The 23,428-nt window shown below is 38.7% G+C and overlaps 3 protein-coding genes across 4 annotated transcripts in view; 2 read left to right on the top strand and 1 right to left on the bottom strand.

The window, feature by feature from the left end:
- susd2 (sushi domain containing 2) overlaps positions 1–23,428 on the bottom strand; it is a 109,093-nt gene that overhangs the window by 77,206 nt on the left and 8,459 nt on the right. Inside the window, exons 3-4 of one of the 2 annotated variants that reach the window (XM_059336600.1) lie at positions 18,779–18,986; positions 12,601–12,706 (exon numbers count right to left, since the gene is read on the bottom strand). The gene's annotated coding sequence lies outside the window, so the exon portion shown is untranslated. The remainder of the gene's footprint in view (positions 1–12,600; positions 12,707–18,778; positions 18,987–23,428) is intronic. The other variant, XM_059336599.1, reaches the window with a different exon arrangement.
- On the top strand, positions 13,056–15,195 carry LOC131974345 (nuclear factor 7, brain-like). The gene has a single exon (XM_059336616.1). It carries the CDS (start codon positions 13,274–13,276, stop codon positions 14,699–14,701), a length of 1,428 nt encoding a protein of 475 aa, XP_059192599.1. The 5' UTR covers positions 13,056–13,273; the 3' UTR covers positions 14,702–15,195.
- On the top strand, positions 15,513–23,098 carry LOC131974363 (nuclear factor 7, brain-like). Its single transcript, XM_059336643.1, has 2 exons — positions 15,513–15,518; positions 22,025–23,098. Exons 1-2 carry the CDS (start codon positions 15,513–15,515, stop codon positions 23,096–23,098), a joined length of 1,080 nt encoding a protein of 359 aa, XP_059192626.1.

Here is a 23,428-nt window from a genome sequence, read left to right as displayed (position 1 = left end):
CTACTCACTCTGGCTTTGAATTGTACTGAAATACATTCCTCCTGCACCTCTATGGGATCAGCACAATCATAGGTAGAAGTGGGAGCAACACAGTTATATATTTTTTTAATGGAATAAAGTAGTATATATATTGATATACAATTAATAATTATAAAGTAATTTAAATTATATATACACAAAACTTTACAAGTGATCACATGTGTCATGAATATTGGGAAAAATTGTGTCTCCACATGCTATACATATTGCACTGTTTGCTTTTTTACAGCCTGCTGTCCTGTCTGATTTCCAATAAATATTTGTCCCGTGACAATTATTTAATTCATCCTGAATTTAATGTTTTTAAAAGAATCAAGTTATTTTTTTTAAAAAGAATCAAGTTATTCCAAACTGTTTCTTTTTGGCAGCAATTGAAATGATACATGTAAAAAAAAAGTGATTTTTACATCACAGTTTTAAGCTTTGTTGTGTTACGTTTTCTAACAGAAACTTACAGAACCTATGATTAGTTCAAGGACTGTCGGAATTCCGAAAATGACGTCTGTTAATACAGTTTCTTTCTACACTGAACAATATTTTCGGTTATCCTTTAACCCTTGTGTACTCCTCCTGTCGACTATACACCCATGGTCTTCAGGGGTCAAAAAGGACCCCATGACACAAGACTGTTCTTAGGATATGTAGAAAAAAAGTATTACCAACTTTTTTTCACCTTTTAAGGTAACTCATGACCAAAAAAATGATACATAATTTTCATTTTTTTTTATTATTATTGGTCAATTTTAGTCAAATATACAAAATTAGGCCTCATTTTAAGAGTTATAGTGAAATAACTTCTTGATGGGAATGCACAGAAAAGGTTATGTCAACTTTTAGTGAAACTTGTGTTTTGAAAAAAATATGAAAATTAAATATCAATTTGTTGGTCATGAGTTGCCTTAAAAGGTGAGAAAAAAAAAAGTTGGTAATAATTTTTTTCTACATGTCCTAAAACCAGTGTAATGTCATGGGGTCCTTTTTGACCCCTGAGGACCACAGGTGCTATAAAAATGTATAAAACACGTAACAATGTAGAAAGTTGAAATTTTTTGAAAAATGTATATATTTATATATTATCTATAAAGAATGCAGAGGGGCACATATACTGAAAATTCCAAGCAATTCTATTAAAGTTAACCAATATTAATCGTATGTTGAAAATTATTTAGGGTTAAAAAGAACCGCAGGAATACAGGAGGGTTAAATAACACGTACTTTTCAAAGCCGCTGTCAGGTGGGGTTCAGAGCAGAGACAGCATTTAACCTTCTTGGTTTAACCCTCCTGTTGTCCTCGGGTCGAGGAAGGAAGAAGAGGGAAGGACGCAAAGGGAAGTAGAAAAGGATGGAGGAAAGAAGGAAGGAAAGAAAGAAGGATGGAGTAAGGAAAGAGGAGAGGAGGAAAGGGAGAAAGAATGGAAAGGGGAGAGAAAGGAAGGAGGATGGAGGAAAGTAAGGGGAGGAGGAGAAGAAAGGAAGGAAAAAATAAAGAAGGAAGGAGGGAGAAAAGGAGGGAAAGAGGGCAGAAAGGAAGGAGGAAGGAAGGAAAGAGGGCAGAAAGGAAGGAGGAAGGAAAGAAAGGAGGGAAGGAAAGGGGGGCGAGGGAAGGGAAGAAGGAAGGAGGATAGAGGAAGGAATGGAGGCGGGAGGGATGAAAGAAGGAAGGAAGGAAGGAGGAAAGGAGAGGAAATCAGGAGGAAGGAAAGAAGAGAGAAAGGAAAGGAGATAGCGGAAGGAGGAAAGAAAAGAAGGGAAGGAGGGAGGAAAGGAAGGAAAGAAAGAAAGGAGGGGCGAGGGAAGGAAATAAGGAAGGAGGATAGAGGAGGGAGGAAAGAAGGAAGGAGGAAAGAAGAGAGGAAGGCAGGAGGAGGGAGGAAAGAAGGAATAGTCAAAACAGACTGGGTCAATTTGACCCGGAAGGACGACGGGAGGGTTAAAAGATGGGAGTAGGTCATATTCGGGACACAAGAAAAACTGCAGAAAAACTAACACAGACGGCAGCTACTGAACGTTATTATCTTCCCGCTTTTTCATTGGCTGCCATGACAACGACTGGAACGTTCGGCGAGAAGTTGTCAGTTATCGCGTTAGTCGCGTTTTCATCCATAACACCGGTGTTAGGCCCATCTCGGTGATATAGCCCGTAGAATGTGTGTTAGCTTATTGAATGTGTTCTCATTTACATGCCTTACAAAAGTGGAATACATTCCCACATACTGCCCTTCATTCATATACAACTCTGTTTATTTTACTATATTTTATTTGTGGTCGCCATTGTGTTAGGGACTCAACGGTTAGCTTACTAGCTTGTTTGGCTAACCTCAGCGCAAGTTACTCACGACGTTCGGCTAAAGCTTTTAACTCAGTTGCTTAAAAAAAAAAAAAAACAGTATATTCACTTACCCTGCGGTGAAGGGTCGTAATTTATTCTTGTCAAAATACTCCGCCGACAAATTACATTGTGAATGTTGTTCTTAAATGTACACTGTACTCTTTCAGCTTACTTTTCTCTGAAATTTCAAAACTTGCTATAAATCGCCCGTTAAATCGTCATGCTGCATTCGATTGCACTCGGAAAGATCCGACCTCCGAGTCGGAAAAGTGCAATATAACGGCCAATGAACTCGGGATTTCGGGTAGGATCCAAGCAGCCCGAGTAGGTCGGAAATACGTGGAAAACGTCAAAGCAAAATGGCGCCACACACCGTGAGAGGTAAACAGTCACTTTATCTTCAACATGTAGTCTGTTATGTGTCGTTTAATTTAGCAATTGTGTTACTAATAGCTGATGTAGCTGATGTACTTCCCCAGAATAACTTTTAAATGCTCGATCTTTCCGAGTTCCGAGTGCAATCGAACGCAGCATTAACGTTACCGTTGACAGCAGAGCAGCAGAGCCGTTAAGATCAATCAACGGCTCTGATTGACAGGTCATCACCAAGGGGGGCGGGGCTTCCTGAAGGACCACTTTTTTATATGTTTAATATTTTATTTAAAAACACAGAAACGGATTCACATTTTCTATTTAAATGATCATTTTATTGATAACACCTTAACACATTTTCTTGAAGAAGTTATAGAAACACGTGTAGCACGTAAGAGAACAGAGCAATAATTCGAAGAATCAGAGAACTAGAGGATTAATATTATTATACAGAAGAAAAAACCCAAAGTGACAAAAAAAAAGAGACAAACTAGAAAGAGCCAACTGCAGAGAAATGATTGAACCAGGTTGGAGACAGAGGGAATGGGAGAAAGAGTGAAAGACAGCCTACAAACAGAAGCCAACTCAGTGTTGTCAGTGCAACCTAAGTCACTGGCTGGAGGTTCAGAGTGAACACAGCGGCTCCAGTTTATCTCAGTAACGCTTCATCTGACTAAACAGCTGACAGAAAGGCAGCAGAGCTCTCATTTGACAGTTATTGTACTTTAAATGTGGGGCTGCACAATTAATCATTTTCTACCATGACGTCAGCTTTGTTTATCTATACAGAACCAAGATTTATCAGCTGTATTGGTGCATTTAATTCAGTTAAGAATACAAAAAGTGCCTGGAAGCTGTCTCTAATATATAATATGAAGAATGAATTAATCATTGATGAAAAAATATGATGCATCATGATGATCATTGATGTAATCAGATGGTGATGTTGGTCATAATTGTGCAGCCCTGGTCATAATTAAAATGAAAGCTTTTTCTTATTCTACGGTGATAAACTGCTGTTGTGTCTGACTGGATTGTTTGTTAGATTTGACACTTAAGTCAACTTATTGTGCAGCTACATGAGAAGCATCAATGTGCCATCCACCTGTGTGTGTGTTTGTGCTTTTTACTTTCTGTTACTACACCCCACTGATGGAGCTCCTTCACCATTTGAACTGCGTCTAATCTGTCAGTTGGACTCGAGTGCTGCTCCTCAAAGTGCCATGCAGGCTCACTGAAGCTCCGGTCACTCTTGGTGCACTCCCCGCCTCAGCTACATACTAAAGGCAGCCGCTCTGCACTGACAACATAGAGCCCCATTTAAAAAGCATGCCAAATAATCATCTTCACATCATCAAAATCATCATCAATATCAACATCCTCATAGTGCCACAGTCATGAATATCATCATCTTAATCATCTTTATATATCATCTTGAGACAAAAATAGCTATATGCACTTAAAAAGCTGAGAAAATAGACAGAGAAAGGTCGAGTATCAGCATTCAGTAGAAAATGAGAAACAAAAATACAAAGGAAAACACCAAAAAAAACAAGTGTCCCGTTGACGGTCATGCAAAGAAAATGCCAGCTACGCTGCTAGTTAGTTGCAGTTGTGTAATACTGTGAACTCCCTCGTTTTAAATATGTGAATCCTATTATATTGATTTTCAAGGCTAGTAAACACACTAAGAAGAACAGAAAAACAACACCTTTGTACTGTACATGCTGCTATCTCTTCTTTTTTTTTTTGGAGGGGGGTGGGGGGTCATGTCTGGTTAGCACGATCACGCATGAACGCCTTCAGGTAACCTTTGACCGTTAAGTAGTAGAACAGGGTCAACGAGGCATTAACACTGTTACTGGATGAGACACGAGTACAATACAACGACTCAGTGGTTCACCTTGAAAAAAACCTTCATTTGAAGAAAAGAAAAAAAAAAGCTTCATTACCTCAAAAAAGGCAAAGCTTTGGGAGGGATAGTTCACTCAAAATACAATCCTGTATTATATGAGTTTTAAAGTGATAGATGTCCCACTCTGGCAAAGTGGTAGTGACCTACGTGGAGAAATAAAAGGATGGACGCTATTAAAACGGCAAAAAATAATGTCAAAAACTACTTCAATATAAAGTTGCAGAAGAAAAAGAGCAGAAAAAGTAATTCACACCATGTTGGTCGTTACAGAAAAACACATGCAGGATGCAAATTGGGTGTACTATCCCTTTAAAAACAGTCATGTTTGACATGGAGCAGTGTCCCTTTGAACAACAACAGACAGTACTTGCACAAGTGCATGAGCTGTACAATAGGAAAAACAAAAGAGAGAGAGAGAGAGAGAAAAAAAAGCACATTAAAATTAGTCACTAAAATAAATAAATAAATATTCAAAATAAATAGAAACCTGAGGACTATTCACCCAACCGACTGCCCGGTCTCTTTAACATCTTGGTCTGACCAATAGGGGCGAGACAAATGTGAAGGCAGCCAACGGTGGACAAGCAAAGTACAGAGGAGCTGATCGCACAGTCAAACCCCCGACAGAAACAGTTTTCAGTGCTGCAAAAGTCCATCGGATTAATCCTGCCACCCCTGGCACAAGCACTTAATATCATAAAATACATGAAAAATAAACATAATGCATGAAAAAACAGCAAATTAAAAGAGAGAAAACAATAAAAACAGTCCTGGGCTGAAGGCAGGGGACTGATATGTCCTCCGAAATAAAGCCTTCCATCTCTCACACAACACACACCTCCTATATTGCCCCCCAGGCTTGTAAAGAACACACACGGAGAGCAATGAATGTACTGTACATGCTTGCAGACACACATACACACATATTGCACCCTGTGGCCCTAAAATGAGGAACCAAAACACTGATATGCAAACGTTTATGAACTCATGGTTTCACACTTGTAATAGCTCCAAACATACAAACTCTTTATTCCTTACGACTGATATGGACATATATATATGCTTTTGTGCTTCATGTAGAAAAAAAAGCAGTGGCACTGACTTCTTTTTTGATTGTAAAAAGGACCTGCTACTGTGTTCCTGACTGCACTGAGATTTGAGCGAGTTAAAAATATCACAACTTTTAGGAAAAGCACACTGAGCTCCTAGCGGGTATTCAGTTGTCGCCTCGCAACAGCAGGAGCCACCGACGGCGAATCCCTCCCCGAGCAGCTTTTTAGCACCGCTACCCGTGGAAAAAAAGCACAAAACCATAAAAACAAAACAGGCTCCTGGTGGAAACAGGGGGGCCAAGGCTGAACTACTTCTCTCTGAGATTATTGTGTAAGAAAGAGCTGCGTGCTGCTACTGTGGGTGAAAAATAACGCTCAGTTTGTTGTCATGATAAAAGATACTTTAAGGCAGGGGTGTCAAACTCAACCAAATTATTATATTATTATTGTAAATTAATGACATTGATGTGTTTTTTATTTGGAATTTGATTTTGCATGTCTGCACTATTTAGTTATATATTGTATGTTTATAAGCGTTGCTGGTTCCATATTTAATGTTAAAGCAAAACATGTTTGGTATATATTAAAAGGTTTATTTGTTCAATGTTGGCCCGCGATTTTATTCAAGTTTTAAATTTTGGCCCATTGTGTATTTGAGTTTGACACCCCTGCTTTAAGGTATTTCTCTCATTATTATGATACAGCAACATAAAAACAAGAATCCTTTCTCATTACATCAAGTTGGTATTACAAGAAGATTTGTTTTCTTATCTGTTTTACTGGAAAGTTGAATGTTTTGAATGCTATTTTCACTGCAGCATTAATGGATCATTCTCGCTAACAGATATGTATTATTATATAAATTATTGTTATTAAATTAATAATTATTAAATCCAAGCAGCGAAGAATGGGCAGCGCTGGAAGTGACAGATTTTGCACCACTTTCTGTGTCTAATACACAAACTAAACACGCATTATGTTTCTGTAGGTCAAAGAATGTAGAATTCATATAAATCGAATGATATTTGTTACACAAGGCCTGTTGCCAGTAGGTGAAAATATATAGAAATATGGAACAGATGACAAAATGCTTTTTTTTTTTTACATTTGCTGTGTCGCCGTCCAATGGAACTCTCACAATAAAGCATCATCAAGGCTTTTCTACCAGCTCAGAGGAGTACGTCCATGTATAGAGTATAACTACATGTCAGTTCCTGTTGCCAGTATGTGGCGCTATGACCATGTGGTGCAGTTATCTTCGGGTCTGGGCTGTTTTTAAGCATGAGAAAAGTGGTGCACATTCGAGTAAAAACAACAAAAATCTGGAAACATGATATTTTTGCTTCCTTGCCACAGCAACATCGTTTGATTTAAACTGAAGATTTTAACAGCTTTTACATCATGAAGGTCTTTAGATTGTATAAGCCAAGACTGAAGTCTATCAGGTTTAAAATGCCTGGAAATGGTCTAGAAATCTAGAGCACATTCAGAGTGTTTGACACCACATGCTTAATGCTAATATTTGATCTTTGCTTGTGATGAATGAACTCTAAAATGTACGTCGTTTTGCATAAAAGGGTCTGCTAATTGAAACTGTAACGTTGTAATTGTAACAAATTGCAACACTTCTGGTTGTGTTTGTGGTAAGAGTCCAAGAGGCTTTTTTGTATGTCTGCACACGTTACAGCTGCCAAATAAATTTCCATAATCTACGTCAAATTTAAAGGCTGGGGCTTCGACTTTGAAACTATCAGACCCATAAAATATCAAATTTTTCACCAATCCTCTTAAGTGTGCCAATTTGGTGACTTTTTTAACTTGAGCCCCTCAAAAATAAGACTAATTTAAGAAAATAATCAAAAGAAATAATTCACGTTTTTTAGGGTTGTTGCATTGTTCGGCGCTCTATCTCAAAAACATATTTTCTTCTTCGTCTTGCTCGCCATTTAGGGTGCGACAGCACAGGTCATTCTACCATTACAGCGTTGTCAATGGAGTAAAATAGTGAGAAAACTCACTTTTCGTTTTCTACGTTTTAAATGTTCACGTTTTGAGGCAGGAAGACACCAAGCTCAACTCCGGGCGTTCACATTGCTGCAAGGGACAAACGTCAGATTCCTCAAACTGTACAGAGTTATTATGTTTGAACTATGTGTCCGGCTTACAAAACCACATTCACTCATACATAAATATTCACTCTCTACATTCACACCATCAGACACACTAAAGAAACAACAAAACAAACAGACAAAAACATGTCGACCATGAGTTTGGGTGCAGAATTATAGCTCACAAACAAGAAGCAAGTTACAAAAAATTGCCAATATCATTTTTCCACTTAATAGCCACAATAAAAAACAGCCACTGTTAATATGAGGGGGGATAAAACATGCTTCCTTTAAAAGATAAGAGGAAAAACAAAAAAAGATTTCCTTCAACTCTAGAAACCACTGGCATCAAGAATTCTGAATTATACAAATTACATATACAATCGCAAATGTGTAATAATAATCATAATAATAATAATAATATAGTAATGATAATAATAGATTTTACTTAAAACTTTACATACTGTATTTCCAGTGCAGTGTTTATGTCACACAAGTGTGGATTCACAGGAGGACAAGAGGGTTGGTGTCACAAAAATTGAGGGGGATGAGGAGAGGAACAGGAAGAAGGAATCACACTGAGTGCTGAAAAACACCCCCACACCCCCCCAAACACCCAGCACGCCGGAGGGGAGAAGGGTGCAGAGCTGTTGGCAGAGAAGGGGGGCGCTAAAAGAAGAGATGCATGCTGGGGGTTGAGGCCAGGTGAGGGAGGGTTTGTTGTTGAAGGGCCTGTCCCCCAAACCGACAATGGACTTGTTCTTTATTCCTTCCTCCTCTCTCTCCAGCAGAGCTCTCCTGACACACAAAGCTATGGCGTTCAACCCTGAGAAGGAAAACAAAACTGATGTTAACATTAAAAAATTAGATATATGACAAAGGCTGAGATCAGTGGAGCCCACTGTTTTAAAATGAAAGGAGTATTTGAGCATGTTCTATCTGAAACGACCTGTGAAGTCTTCCATCATGGACCAGAAGACAGAGCCGAAAAAGAGATGCTGCACTTTAGTTTTCTCTCAGATCACTTGGATTACAATATGCTAGGGCTTGGCGATATATCCATATAAAAAATATATTGATATATAATTTTAAATGTGATATGGAATTAGACCATATTGCATTTATCCATATAGTTCTATATATATATATATATATATATATATATAAATATAAAAATATAATATATATATATATATAAATATATAAATAAATATATAAATATATATGTATATATATATATAAATATATAAATATATTTGTATAAAAAAAATATATATATATATATATATAAATATATAAATATATTTGTATAAAAAAAAATATATATATATATATATATATATATATACACACACTGATTTCCTTGATTTTGCGGGATCGTGATCGGACGATTTTTTTTACATCAAACCGATCTTATCAAGCGCTCAGAAAGTGCGTCTGCACATACGCGTACTTCTGCTACTATAACAAAACCAAAAACTCAGGACACTTTATTTATGGTTGCAGTCCTTTTGTTAGTTTGTCCTGTAAATTGTTGCTATTTATTTTAAGTTCAATATTTTATTAATTACCTCAGACATTGTGATTTCCTTTATTTGCTAAAGAAAAATACTGCTGTGTTATTGTTTTTCAATCAAATAAGATTTAAACATTGAAGGTGTATCCTGTGAGTTTTTTTAAAAATCGGCAGGTCAGGCTTTTTAAAATCGGTGATCGGCCAAAAAATTATAAATATATAAATGCTACTCTTTCTAGGGTTTGTCTTGGTTTTGTTTGGCCACAGTGAGTAAAAGTTGGGGTTCAGAGGATCACAGAAAGTGATCATATTAATATAGGGAGTGATGCTAGTAAAGTGAAAGTGCTTTACTAGCTGCCTAAAATACATATTTATGTACAACAGGCGCAGCTTCTTTCCAGAAGAAGACGCTTGTCCTATTTTCTCCCAGCTGCTGAGTCCATACCTCACTGGAGTGGCGCCGCTGGTGCGCCTGAGCAGTGGAAGTGGATGTTCTGCCACTTGCTGTCTCTGCGATGCCAGACGCGGGTTTCCTCCGACTGGCTGGAGCGCGGCCGGCCCTGGTTGTCGACGTACTGAGTCAGGCGGATGTAGGCGATGCAGGCCGCGTCCTCGCCGATCAGGTGGACGTGGGGGTTCAGGATGGTGGTGTGGATGGGCTTGCTGTTCTTGGCCAAAACTGGAAAAAAAAGAGGACAAGAACAACGTCAGTAGTCAGTATTATTTCTCTAGAATAAAGCAGAATTGAAATCTAAAACTTTGTCACAAGATAAAACAGACATAAAGGAGTTCATTTTTAATTATAATAATAATAATAATAATAATACATTGAATTTATATAGCGCTTTAAAAGGTATTCAAAGTCGCTTAACATGACAGGAAATTAGACACACACAAACACAAAATACAGAACAAAACAACTAAACAGAGATGAGAGATTATGAGTTCAGGTCTTGTAAGCTATTTTGAAAAGGTGGGTTTTGAGTTGGTTTTTGAAGGCGTGGAGGGAGTCGGAATTGCGGATGTGAGTAGGGAGTGAGTTCCAGAGGGTCGGGGCAGCAGTGGAGAAGCTCTGTCGCCAACGGTAGGGTGCTTGGTCCTGGTGATAGGGGTCAGTAGGTTGGCGTCTGAAGATCTGAGGTTGCGGGTGGGGGCGTGACGTTGGAGCAGATCTGTGAGGTATGGGGGAGCAAGGTTATTGAGGGCTTTGTAGGTGATGAGCAGGATCTTAAAGTGGATTCTGTGCTGGATAGGGAGCCAGTGAAGGTGCTGAAGGATGGGCGTGATGTGGTCTCTGAAGTGGGAGTGGGTGAGCAAACGGGCAGCTGAATTTTGGACATATTGTAGTTTTTGAAGGTTGGTGGAGGGGAGGCCGTAGAGAATGCTGTTGCAATAGTCCAGTCTGGAGGTTATAAAAGCATGAATCAGTGTTTCGGCAGCGGAGGAGGACAGGATTATAACTCAATTTCGACCAAAATTATAGTGACTGCAGTGAGGCTTTGTAGGGCAGTATAAGCATCTCAAGTTCAGCATTTGAAACAACTGATCTCAGTCTGCTGATATACAGTAATTAGTGATGTAATAATGTGATAATCACTTTCATGTTGCAGCTGGTTAAAATTAAGCTATATTTAATTATTTTAAATACTGCTGGGTAGCATGTGGATTTCCCCTGGAGAGGAATACAGTTTTATCTAACATGTAATAATAATAAATCATCATGAATTTTTTGATTATGCACTGCTCAAAAAAATAAAGGGAACACTTAAACAACACAATGTAACTCCAAGTCAATCACACTTCTGTGAAATCAAACTGTCCACTTAAGAAGCAACACTGATTGACAATCAATTTCACGTGCTGTTGTGCAAATGGAATAGACAACAGGTGGAAATGATAGGCAATTAGCAAGACACCCCCAATAAAGGAGTGGTTCTGCAGGTGGTGACCACAGACCACTTCTCAGTTCCTATGAGAGCTTCCTGCCTGATGTTTTGGTCACTTTTGAATGCTGGCGGTGCTTTCACTCTAGTGGTAGCATGAGACGGAGTCTACAACCCACACAAGTGGCTCAGGTAGTGCAGCTCATCCAGGATGGCACATCAGTGCGAGCTGTGGCAAGAAGGTTTGCTGTGTCAGTCAGTGTAGTGTCCAGAGCATGGAGGCGCTGCCAGGAGACAGGCCAGTACATCAGGAGACGTGGAGGAGGCCGTAGGAGGGCAACAATCCAGCAGCAGGAGCGCTACCTCCGCCTTTGTGCAAGGAGGAAAAGGAGGAGTACTGCCAGACCCCTGCAAAATGACCTCCAGCAGGCCACAGATGTGTCTGCTCAAAAGGTCAGAAACAGACTCCATGAGGGTGGTATGAGGGCCAGACGTCCACAGGTGGAGGTTGTGCTCACAGCCCAACACCGTGCAGGACGTTTGGCATTTGCCAGGGGGGCCGCACAGCCCTCCATGTGCTCGCCAGAGGTAGCCTGACTGCCATTAGGTACCGAGATGAGATCCTCAGAGCCATTGTGAGACCATATGCTGGTGCGGTTGGCCCTGGGTTCCTCCTAATGCAAGACAATTCTAGACCTCATGTGGCTGGAGTGTGTCAGCAGTTCCTGTGAGACGAAGGCATTGATGCTATGGACTGGCCCGTCTGTTCCCAAGACCTGAATCACATGGAGCACATCTGGGACATCATGTCTCGCTCCATCCACCAACACCACCTTGCACCACAGACTGTCCAGGAGTTGCCGGATGCTTTAGTCCAGGTCTGGGAGGAGATCCCTCAGGAGACCATCACCACCTCATCAGGAGCATGCCCAGGCGTTGTAGGGAGTCATACAGGCACGTGGAGGCCACACACACTACTGAGCCTCATTTTGACTTGTTTTAAGGACATTACATCAAAGTTGGATCAGCCTGTAGTGTTTTTCCAATTTAATTTTGAGTGTGACTCCAAATCCAGACCTCCATGGGTTAATACATTTGATTTCCATTGATCATTTTTGTGTGATTTTGTTGTCAGCACATTCAACTACGTAAAGAACAAAGTATTTAAGAATATTTCATTCATTTAGATCGAGGATGTTATTTTTAATGTTCCCTTTATTTTTTTGAGCAGTGTATTTAGTATTATTAATCTCAATAAACTGAAGCACTTGAGTCCAGTATTTGATTAAATGTCCTCAGTCTCTTTCCACCACTCTGTACAGTCCATTGAGTCGTTTCTGTCACAGTCTGCAGCAGATCTGCACTTTTCTTTGTTTTGTGACTGACCTTACACTGACTGTTGTGGGTCAAAGGTCTTCATTCACAAGTTTTTCTCTCTGAACACACTCATAAAACAGATCACCGTCACTGCAGCTCTGACAGTTCACTGCATCTATTGAACCAAGTGAACAAACAGAGACATGTCAGAGAGAGACTGAAAAACTTTTCCTCCTGGTTATAAGAGACGTGCTGCCATGTTGGAAGAGTTACAACAACATCAAAGAACTCATCGACTCTCATGTTGACAGCTCTTGATTCTCTGCTACAGATTTGTAAGAAGAAAGAAAGTAGAATATCTGGTAGGTTTTCACTTTGAAATCTGAAATGAAATTATAATATTTGCAGTTGTTAGTCTCATAATAAACATTCAAATGGTTTATTTCACGTATTTTATGAGCAGCAATGAATTGGTGTTGGACTGAATGAAGAGTTACATTCATACATATGACAACATTGTGATGCCATCTGCTGGTGACTTAATAACATGACAGCATTCCTGCTGTTACCTGAACCTGTGACAGGTGATAGGAAGTGAAAGAAGATTTTGACATTGTTGACAGTGCTGAGACGCCATTACAGGGAGTGAGCTCTCGGCTGGAAAACACACATTTGGAGTATTTAAAGCAGCTAGGGGCAGTAACTTGGTGAGTCTTGCTTTTTTATTTAGATTCCAACACAAATGGCTGAGAAAACTGCTCTTTTTGAAAGTTTCCTGAGCTGCCACGTGTGTTCAGAGACTTTCAGAGATCCTGTGTCTCTGAGCTGCAACCACAGCTTCTGTTCAAGCTGCCTGCAGAAATTCTGGGAACAATCTGAAAACAAAAACTGTCCCATTTGTAAAAGAAAATCCTCAAAAGAATTTCCTTGGGTGAATTTTGCACTGAAGGAACTGGCTGACTCCTTTGTTGGGAGACAGAAATCTGGATCATCTGAGACAGAAAAAGAAGAGAAGAAGCTGGAGGTGGTGTGTAGTAAACATCCAGAAGAAACTAAACTGTTCTGTGAGGATGAAGGCAGAGCTGTGTGTCCTGTCTGTGAGTTTTCTCTCCTCCAGAGTCACAAAGTGGTTCCTATAGAACAAGCAGTCAGTGACCTGAAGGACCAGCTGAAACCTGACTTACAGTCTCTGCAGGACAAGAGGGACAAATACAAACAAGTGGAGAAAACATACAATGAAGTGACTCAACACTCCAAGAAGCAGCTGTTGTCCACAGAGAGACAGATCAGAGCAGAGTTCAACAAGCTCCACCAGTTCCTGAGAGAGGAAGAGGAGTCCAGACTGGCAGCTCTGAGGGAGGAAGAGGAGCAGAAGGGGAAGACTATCAGCAGAGAGATGAAGAGGATTCAGGAGCAGATCTCCTCTCTGTCAGACAGTATCTCTGCTGTTGAAGAAGAGCTGCAGAAACACAACGTGCCATTCCTCAGCAGTTATAAAGCCACTCAGACCAGAGCCAGAGTCCAGTGCTCACTGTCAGATCCACAGCTGCTCTCAGGAGCGCTGATAGATGTGGCCAAACACCTGGGCAACCTGTCCTTCAGAGTCTGGGAGAAGATGAAGGAGAAGGTCCACTTCAGTCCTGTCATTCTGGACCCAAACACTGCAAGCCCCTGGCTCTATCTGTCTGATGATCTGACCAGTGTGAGAAATGGAGACACAAAGCAGCAGCTTCCTGACAATCCAGAGAGAAACACTAACTGTGCCAAAGTTCTGGGCTCTGAGGGCTTCAGCTCAGGGAAACACAGCTGGGAGGTGGAGGTGGGAGATCATCCTGTCTGGAATGTAGGTTTGGTTAAAGAGTCAGTTGACAGGAAGGGGAAGAGATCTGCTTCACCAAAATATGGAATCTGGCGTTTAAAGCATGGTGATGGAGAATACACTAATGGAGCTGGTGAGACTGTCAGAGTGAAGAAGAGTCTCCAGAGGATCAGAGTCCAGCTGGACTATGACAGGGGGGAGGTGTCCTTCTACGACCCTAAAGACATGACTCACATCTACACTCACAGACACACTTTCACTGAGAAACTCTTCCCATATTTTGGTATTGGAGATGCCGGTGATGCTAAAACTGCTGATATCAAAATCTGTCCAACAGATTTTTCTCTGTAATGTTCAGGAATGTTAATGTTTGTTCAGACTTTATTCTGATTTCATCATCTATCTAGATCTCAGTGGAATCATTTAAAGAAACAAGTTGTAAATATAAACTCAATACTCGAGCTGCATTACAGGTGATAAACGTTCATACAGGTTTAAATCAGTTCTAATGTTTGGATTTTAAGAAACAGATTTAGTGTTTTAGAGATAAAAGTTATAAATATTAATTATCCTGATTATCAACATTTACTTTTAAATCAAATATTTTAGTATCTTTCATCAGTTTTAGTTTTTCATTTGTTGGGTTTTTGATAAAGTTTTCAGTTTATTCAGTTTTGGATCTGTTTTTTTATTAAATAATGCAACATTTTATTTTCATTCAGTCTTTAATTCTTACACTGCTTCTTCATACTGTAGATTATATTTTTTGTCGTGTACACATGGTGAATAACATGAATGATGAATGTCAAGTTTGTGATGAACAAAAAGGAAATAACAGCAGAACAATTTAGTTTGTTTCCTCTATTAAATATATAAAAATAATCAAATGTGCATCAGATGGATGCTGCTTCACATGATGTGTAATTAAATCAGCAGCAGTTTAATTTACAGGTTTGTGTTTATGTATTTCCAGTTTCTTTATATACACGAGTCAAATAGTCATGTCACTGTAAAAAAAGAAAAAAAAAATTAAAAATACGCATCAACTTCAACATTTGTAGACGGCTGGAAATTATTCAGTGATATATTATTTTTTGTAAAATCAAATCACAAATGAATAAATTGTACATAAAGAATCCAGAAACATCCTCATACCGCCGTGATGAAGGTAAATGTCAGAAAACGTGAGAAATAAAGCATGGCATGTTTAAAAAGAGTTGTGCAACTTGTTTATTTTTAATGGAGTTTAAAAGATTTAAAAGATGGTTAAACTTTTCTCTCCTACAACTTCACCACATTATAAACTCTAAAACAGCAGTTCAAAGGTTAAAAACTAATAATTTACAACAGTCTCCTGAACATAAATATATATTTTTCGCTTTTAGACGTCAGAAAAACAAACAGACGAGCAGAATCGTTGCAGCTGTTGATAAGTTTTGTGATTTGAAGTTGTAACAGTGTGTTGATACTAAAGTCTGTTCTAAACAGCCTCATTGAAGAGAGGGAGTACTGAGGGTTGTTACACAGAGATGTAGTGAGGCTGTCTACAATCATTTGCTCTGAAGGAGAATTAAGATTTCCACTAAAGATTAGTTGGAGTCAGTCAGCAGGACTGTATAATGCTGACTCAGTGTGTGAAGGCTGCACAGATGGAGAAGCATTTCCAACAAGACAGCACTGTTTAAGAAATGCTTCCACTGCTACATTTGAGTCATTTTGTCTCCTATTTAATGCAGTTTTCAGAGACAACATGTTCACATGTGCATCATGTCACCAACATTACTGAATGAACAGAATGTGTTCAGTATGTGGCTGCATGGACACATTTTACTTCCTGTAAACGCCACAAGATGGAGACAAAGTGCACATTTTGTTCACAGCCTGCTCATTTTGAACACTGAACATTTTGTTTCTGTCACTTATTTACATGCATATTATTGTTTGCTGCAGGTTGATCTATAGAAACACCTTTTAATAGTTTCTGATAGTTTCTCTTTCAATACGAACCCTTCCCAAGAGACCAAACAGAGACAGAGAGTATCAAGACTGTTTCTTAATGGTTATGTGGAAGGGAAGACAGCAGCTCACCTACACTAGGACCCAGGCAAGGGGGCGGAGTCTATAAAAAGGGGCGGGAGGCTTACCTGGGCCTTTCTTGCTGTACTGAAACACACCTGAGAGCAACTGAGGACAGTCTGTGTCTGGAGTGTGATTTGGTAGGCCCTTTGTTTAAGAACAAATGTGTCAAAAAGCATGATTTTAGTCAATATTGAGTCTGTAGAATCAAGAAACATGCATTTTATTTTGGCATTAAAATAAAGATTTATTAAATGGTGAAATACTTTATCTGTTAGATTCTCCATGTGTAGTGAGGGACTAACAGTTGGAGTGATTGCTTCAGCACATCAGCCAAGAACCAAGATACTCCTGTAGAATGGAGATGTTTCTATATTAGGTTTTTGTATCTTTCATGTAGTATTAACACTGTTCTTTATAAATGTAGATTCCAGTCGCCTGCATGTCTCTGACTAGAGGGAAAACACTGCTCTAGCCTTACAAGGTTAAATTTTTATATTAATTTATGGAAGATGTTTTGAAAAATGTTTTTGAAGTTTTCTTTTGTATATTTCATGTTAATGTGCTTGTGTTTTTAGTTTAACACTGTTTTTCTGAGTTTTATAGCCTCTTTTTATTGAGCCTTTAACGCGTCCTTTTAATGAGTCTTTTTATTTATTTATTTAGTGTGTTTTTCTTTTTTGTGATCAATTTTTTATTGGTTTTTCCATTTTAAAACAAACAAACAAGCAGGTGTGGCAAGCATCAATTGGGCAATAATAGCAACAGCAACAAAGAAGATAACATGGTAGTGTAGCATAACAAACAAAAAATAAATAAATAAACAAACAAATAACAAAGGCAATACTACCAACCAAACATATCAACAATATTGAGTGTTGAAAAATAAGAAAAAGGAAAAAAGAAAAGAAAAAATAAATAAAAATAATAATAATAGTGAAAAATAAATAGACAGTGTGTTCTTCACTGTATTACAGGGGGACTGATTGATAGAGCAGACATCTAGCATGTGTCTTCTTGTGTGGTTTGTCACCTCAGTGTGAAGTGAGTCGGCAGTTTGAGTGTTTGAATCAGTTCCTGTCGTTGTTGGTTTATTCATAAATTGCTTTCATATCTTGTGACAAATTCTGTTGGTGTTTTCCTCTACTCTTGTCCCTCTGATAGTGCAGCTTACACAGTGCAATGCACTTTCTGTTGTTCCTATGACAATACAATTCATATTTTGAAGATAACATTCTCTGGGTCCGTGCAGATATTTCCTGATTACAGTAAGAAACAGACGTACTGCCATGTTGGAAGAAAGTCTCCTTGTGTTGTTGTGTGTCTGAGTGTGTATATGACTGCTCCAAGCTGCTCAGAACACTGAAACTGTATCACATGATCAGGAGACAAACTTTATCAATATTAATTATCGTGATTAGCAGCATTTAATTTTAAATCAAATATTTTAGTCTTTCATCACTTTAAGTTTTTTATTTGCCAATTAAATTTGAAAAAAACAACAACTGATGTTCAGGGAGGAAGACGAGGTGACAGATATTTATTAAGATCTTTATAATTGTAGTGTTTTTTTGGCAATTACAGACAATTCCATCCTTTATAAGTAATTAACTTGTAATTTGAGTACAATTGGTGCAACTACTTTATTCTAAGGATGAACAAAAACCTTGAGTTTACATGAAGAAGGCTGTCATTTAAAACCACAGACAGTCTCGTCTCACGTTGTTTATTTCCGTCATTTCATAATGACTTCATTGTGTTTCACAGAGATTTACTTTAATAAATAAACAGTTCAGTTCAGTCAGTTGTTTAAGTTCAAACAAAACAGTTTAGCAGTGGTTAACAATGAATTATGGTTTGAAGAATTACATTATTAATTTTATATTATTTGAGACAACATATCAGAATATAGAGTTGATGGTGTTTATGTAATAGTAACATTTTTAATCTGTTTGATCATTTTAATTCCGCTTCCTGTCAATTTTTTTCATGCATGGTGTTGTTTCCTGTCAAGTTCAGCCAGACCTTACACTTCTTAAGGATCTGATAGTAAATCTAAATGGGGGGTATCTGGGAGACGATGTTAAGTGACTGTGAACTAAAGGTTGGTTGAATAAATGACATTTTAATTATCTAAGAAATCAAATACACTAATTTATCTATTCAGCACTAAAGAGGCTTCCTGTTATGTTGTGTTATTACAGAATCATTAGTTAAATTCAGAGGTTGTGGATCCAGATTGCTACTAAATAAAACAGTTTATATTCATTATAATGTTTCTTTCCCGTTCTTCCTTCTAAACTTTTCTCATTCTTTCCTTTTCTGATGTTGTGGAAGACAAACTCCACTCACCTGTTTAGTGAAATGTAGAAGTGCATACAGGTGGTGAGGGACACTGCATGCACAAACAGCGGTGTGCTGCAGTTCCTCTACATGTTGCTGTCCTCTGTTAGAAGGTGAATGTGACCCACTGAAGAAATGACCATCCACAGTGTTTTACAACAACACTGTCCAGGACTTCCTCACAGTTTGAGCAGGACATGACCATGTGGAATGGGATCTGGAAAGAAGGAATAAATAATATTAATACAGTAAAGATGTATTTTTACCCACATCAACATACTGTAGAATTAGTAGTTTGTTAATTAATGTATTATTAGCTGGCTTCTGCTGCCCTATTAACTAAACATTGGTGCATGATAAATATAGGAAAATGGGAAAACACTTTTGAACATTAACAATATTCTGCAAAATACCAGTGTGAATGAAAATATATATAATCATATGAACAACAAATGGTGAACACTTACAACAACAAACTGTTCCAGTATTTAAGAGTATAAAAGTAGATTAACATGACCACATACAGACTGAGAAATGTACAACGCCTTGTGCTGCCTTGAGGTTTCTATAGTTAGCTTAAAGTGACAAGTGACAATAAACTACACCTTTATCCATGCATACACATCTCCACAAACACAAGAACCAAAGAGCCGTCAGTTCAACAGTGTGGATCCTGCTAATACAGACCAGGTGCAAGACTGTTAAGTCTATTGCTGATACTACTTTTCTTTTACTTCGACCACGTAATTTACACTGTAAATGGGTAATTTTATTGTTAAAATACAAATCAGTGGCATCATAATGACCAAAAACAGTGGGATTACCCTAGTGCAGTTCGATTGCACTGTGAACATAATCTGACACAAATACTGGAAATAAAGCAAAACACAGCGGATTGTGAGCTGCCTGCAGGAGTATTTTGTGAGATTCATAAGGAGCGACAGATGCAACATGACTGGGAGAGGACCGACTTGGACTTCTGCTGAAGTCTGATGTTTGCTTGACATCTGAGCCAAAGAACACATCCAGGAGATGTTGAGACAACTGAGCGGGAAAAGAATCGCAATAGCAATTTAAGGATGGGGAATTGTGGCTGCAGACAGAATGTGACACACATTCACTGAGAAACTCTTCCTGTATTTTAGTATTAGAGAGGCTGGTGATGCCAAAACTGCTGATTCAGTGTTGAAAGGGTCAGAGGTTATTGTAAGGTGTGTTTGTGCAAGTTTTGCTGATATACAGAGTCTAAAAGTCAGTGATACATTATAACTCCTGTGTTGTTCATTATTTTTCTTATCAGCTTTTGCCAGCAGCTCTATAGCTCTAAAGCACTGTTAACATAATCCAACCCAAATACTGGAAATAAACCAGAACACAGCGGATTGTGAGCTACCTGCAGGAGTATTTTGTGAGATTCATACAGAGCGACAGATGTAACAGATGTTGAGTAAAGTCCACAAATACAATGATGTCATAAAATAATAAGAGATCAACCAGAGGAGAAAGGATTCATGCACACAATAGATCAGTGCAGTGTAAATGTAAAAAAGCTTCAACATCAATATTTCATGGTGCGTTCTGCTCCATGTTGTTTCGTTTATTTATGTGTTTACATTTTCCACCACAAACTTCCCAACCAATAAGAAATAAGACTGAGTATATTTCCAGCCCTCCACCTTCATGCACTCCCCTCTGCAAATATTTTTTATTTTATTTGGTCTGCTTACATTAATGCACTGTCAAGGCAAACCAGACTAAATACAAAACAAAGAAAAAAATGTTGAAATTTCAGCCTGATTCGGACTAATCACACTGACTTGGGTTGTGAAAGAGCCCTAAGAGGGATTCTTTGTGCCTCCTGATAAACTCAAACCAAAGACATGTAACTGGGAGTTTGAAGAACGTTTCCTAATGGTGATACAGTAGGAATGTGCTGCCATGTTGAGTGACAACAAAATCAAATAACTCACAGATTGTATTGATTGTCATGTTATTTTTTAGAAGACTTATAGTGCCTATTGTTTTATGTTAATGTTTTGTTGGATCTAAATAAACAAAGAAAGAAGTACATGTAGCTTTAATTAATGTTTTACTTTGAAAGATGAAACCAAATATGTTTAGCTGTTTTTTGTTGTTGTTCCAGTTGTTTATTCTCATGATAATCATTCAAAACAATGCATGATGGGATAGATTCAAGTCCTCCCGTGAGCCTACTCAAGAAAAACAGGAAAAATTATAAGAGAGTGAAAGAATAAATGGATGAACAAGTAGTAAATAAATGTTTGAAGAAAAAACTGACCATGTTTCTGTATTTAACACTAAATCTAACTGGATTATTTTTATACACAGTCTTACTGGCATGTAAAGACAACATGTTTCCTGCTACAGGTTTCAGCTGGCTGAAAACAAAAACATGTTGTTAAACTGGTTCAGTGTCAGTCAGCCTGTTGAAATGTTCACGCCTCACTGGTGGAACAAGGAAAAAAAATCCCTGTTTAATGTTTATTATGAGCTGAAGACATTAAATACTGTTCTAAGTAGACAAAAAAACATCAAAAAAAGAGGTTTGGATGTTTTCCTTTAGTCTACAGATGCATGTACCAATGATTCTGTACTATACTGACTGAAAAGTGACATATTTACCTCTGAAGACATCCAGACGCCATCTGCTGGTAACCAAATATCATAGAAACATTCCCTTTAATAACTCATCCAGTGACAGAGGGTGTGACATTAAAGGAAGATTTTGACATTGTTGAACAGAGCTGAGACGCCATTACACGGACTGAGCTTTCTGCTGAAGAACGGATTTAAAGCAGTCAAAGGAAGGGGCAGTAGCTTGGTGAGTCTTGCTTTTAAAACACAATTTGGATATCAAAAGAAATGGCTGAGAAAACTGCTCTTGTTGAAAGTTTCCTGAGCTGCCATGTGTGTTCAGAGACTTTCAGAGATCCTGTGTCTCTGAGATGCAACCACAGCTTCTGTTCAAGCTGCCTGCAGAAATTCTGGGAAGAAACTAAAAACAAAAACTGTCCCATTTGTAAAAGAAAATCCTCAAAAGAATTTCCTTGGGTGAATTTTGCACTGAAGGAACTGGCTGACTCCTTTGCTGGAAGACAGAAATTTGACATTTTTAAAAAAGAAAAAGGACGAAAACTGGAGGTGGTGTGTAGTAAACACAAAGATGAGCCTGAATTTTTCTGTACAGATGAAGACAGAGCTGTGTGTCCTGTCTGTGATTCTTCTCTCCACCAGAGTCACAAAGTGGTTCCTATAGAACAAGCAGTCAGTGACCTGAAGGACCAGCTGAAATCTGACTTACAGTCTCTGCAGGACAAGAGGGACAAATACAAACAAGTGAAGGAAAAATACAATCAAGTGACTCAACACTCCAAGAAGCAGCTGTTGTCCAGAGAGAGACAGATCAGAGCAGAGTTCAACAAGCTCCACCAGTTCCTGAGAGAGGAAGAGGAGTCCAGACTGGCAGCTCTGAGGGAGGAAGAGGAGCAGAAGGGGAAGACTATCAGCAGAGAGATGAAGAGGATTCAGGAGCAGATCTCCTCTCTGTCAGACAGTATCTCTGCTGTTGAAGAAGAGCTGCAGAAACACAACGTGCCATTCCTCAGCAGTTATAAAGCCACTCAGACCAGAGCCAGAGTCCAGTGCTCACTGTCAGATCCACAGCTGCTCTCAGGAGCGCTGATAGATGTGGCCAAACACCTGGGCAACCTGTCCTTCAGAGTCTGGGAGAAGATGAAGGAGAAGGTCCACTTCAGTCCTGTCATTCTGGACCCAAACACTGCAAACCCCCGTCTCTATCTGTCTGATGATCTGACCAGTGTGAGATATGGAGATATAAACCAACAGATTCCTCAGAGTCCAGAGAGAAGCACCAAGAATGTCAATGTTCTGGGCTCTGAGGGCTTCAGCTCAGGGAAACACAGCTGGGAGGTGGAGGTGGGAGATCACCCTCTCTGGAATATAGGTTTGGTAAAAGAGTCAGCTGACAGGACGGGAGATAAAGACGTCTTGCCAGCCAATGGTTTCTGGTCTTTATCATATCGCGATGGAGTATACATTAATGCTGTTGCAAAGAATCTCATTGTGAAGAAGAGTCTCCAGAGGATCAGAGTCCAGCTGGACTATGACAGGGGGGAGGTGTCCTTCTACGACCCTGAAGACATAACTCACATCTACACTCACAGAGACTTTTTCACTGAGAAACTCTTCCCATATTTCAGTATTGGACCGGCTGGTGCAACAACAGTTGATATCAAAATCTGTCAACGTGATTTCTCTGTGCTGTTCAGGGAAGGTGGTGAGGTCTAAGTGATTTATTCTGGTGATGGGTTTTTTTTCAATTCCAGACAAAGAGTAGTGTCATTTGAAAGGATATGAAGAAAATTTAGAGATCATGGTGAAAGCAAAATAATATTATTATGTGTCTTTCAGATTTATGCAGAATATTCATTGATTTTTGTATAATATACTTTATTTTTCCAAACCAAAGAATTCTAAAGCTAAAGCTGAACTGTAGTCTGGGTGTTTTTCCTAAAAAGCATTCTTCCTAAAATGGTGTAGATTTTATAACTTTAGTTTAACTTGTATCTATTGATATCATTTTTATTTTCCAAGAATTTACAACAACCTCAAGTTTGC

This window comes from Centropristis striata, chromosome 7 (assembly GCF_030273125.1).
Source record: "Centropristis striata isolate RG_2023a ecotype Rhode Island chromosome 7, C.striata_1.0, whole genome shotgun sequence".
NCBI classification, from domain to species: domain Eukaryota; kingdom Metazoa; phylum Chordata; class Actinopteri; order Perciformes; family Serranidae; genus Centropristis; species Centropristis striata.
The sequence above is the reverse complement of the archived record's forward strand: the minus strand, read 5'-3'. Positions and strand labels throughout refer to the sequence as shown.

Coding starts and splice junctions, on each gene's coding strand:
- LOC131974345 (XM_059336616.1), top strand. CDS start 13,274: ATGGCTGAGAAAACTGCTCTTTTTGAAAGTTTCCTGAGCTGCCACGTG.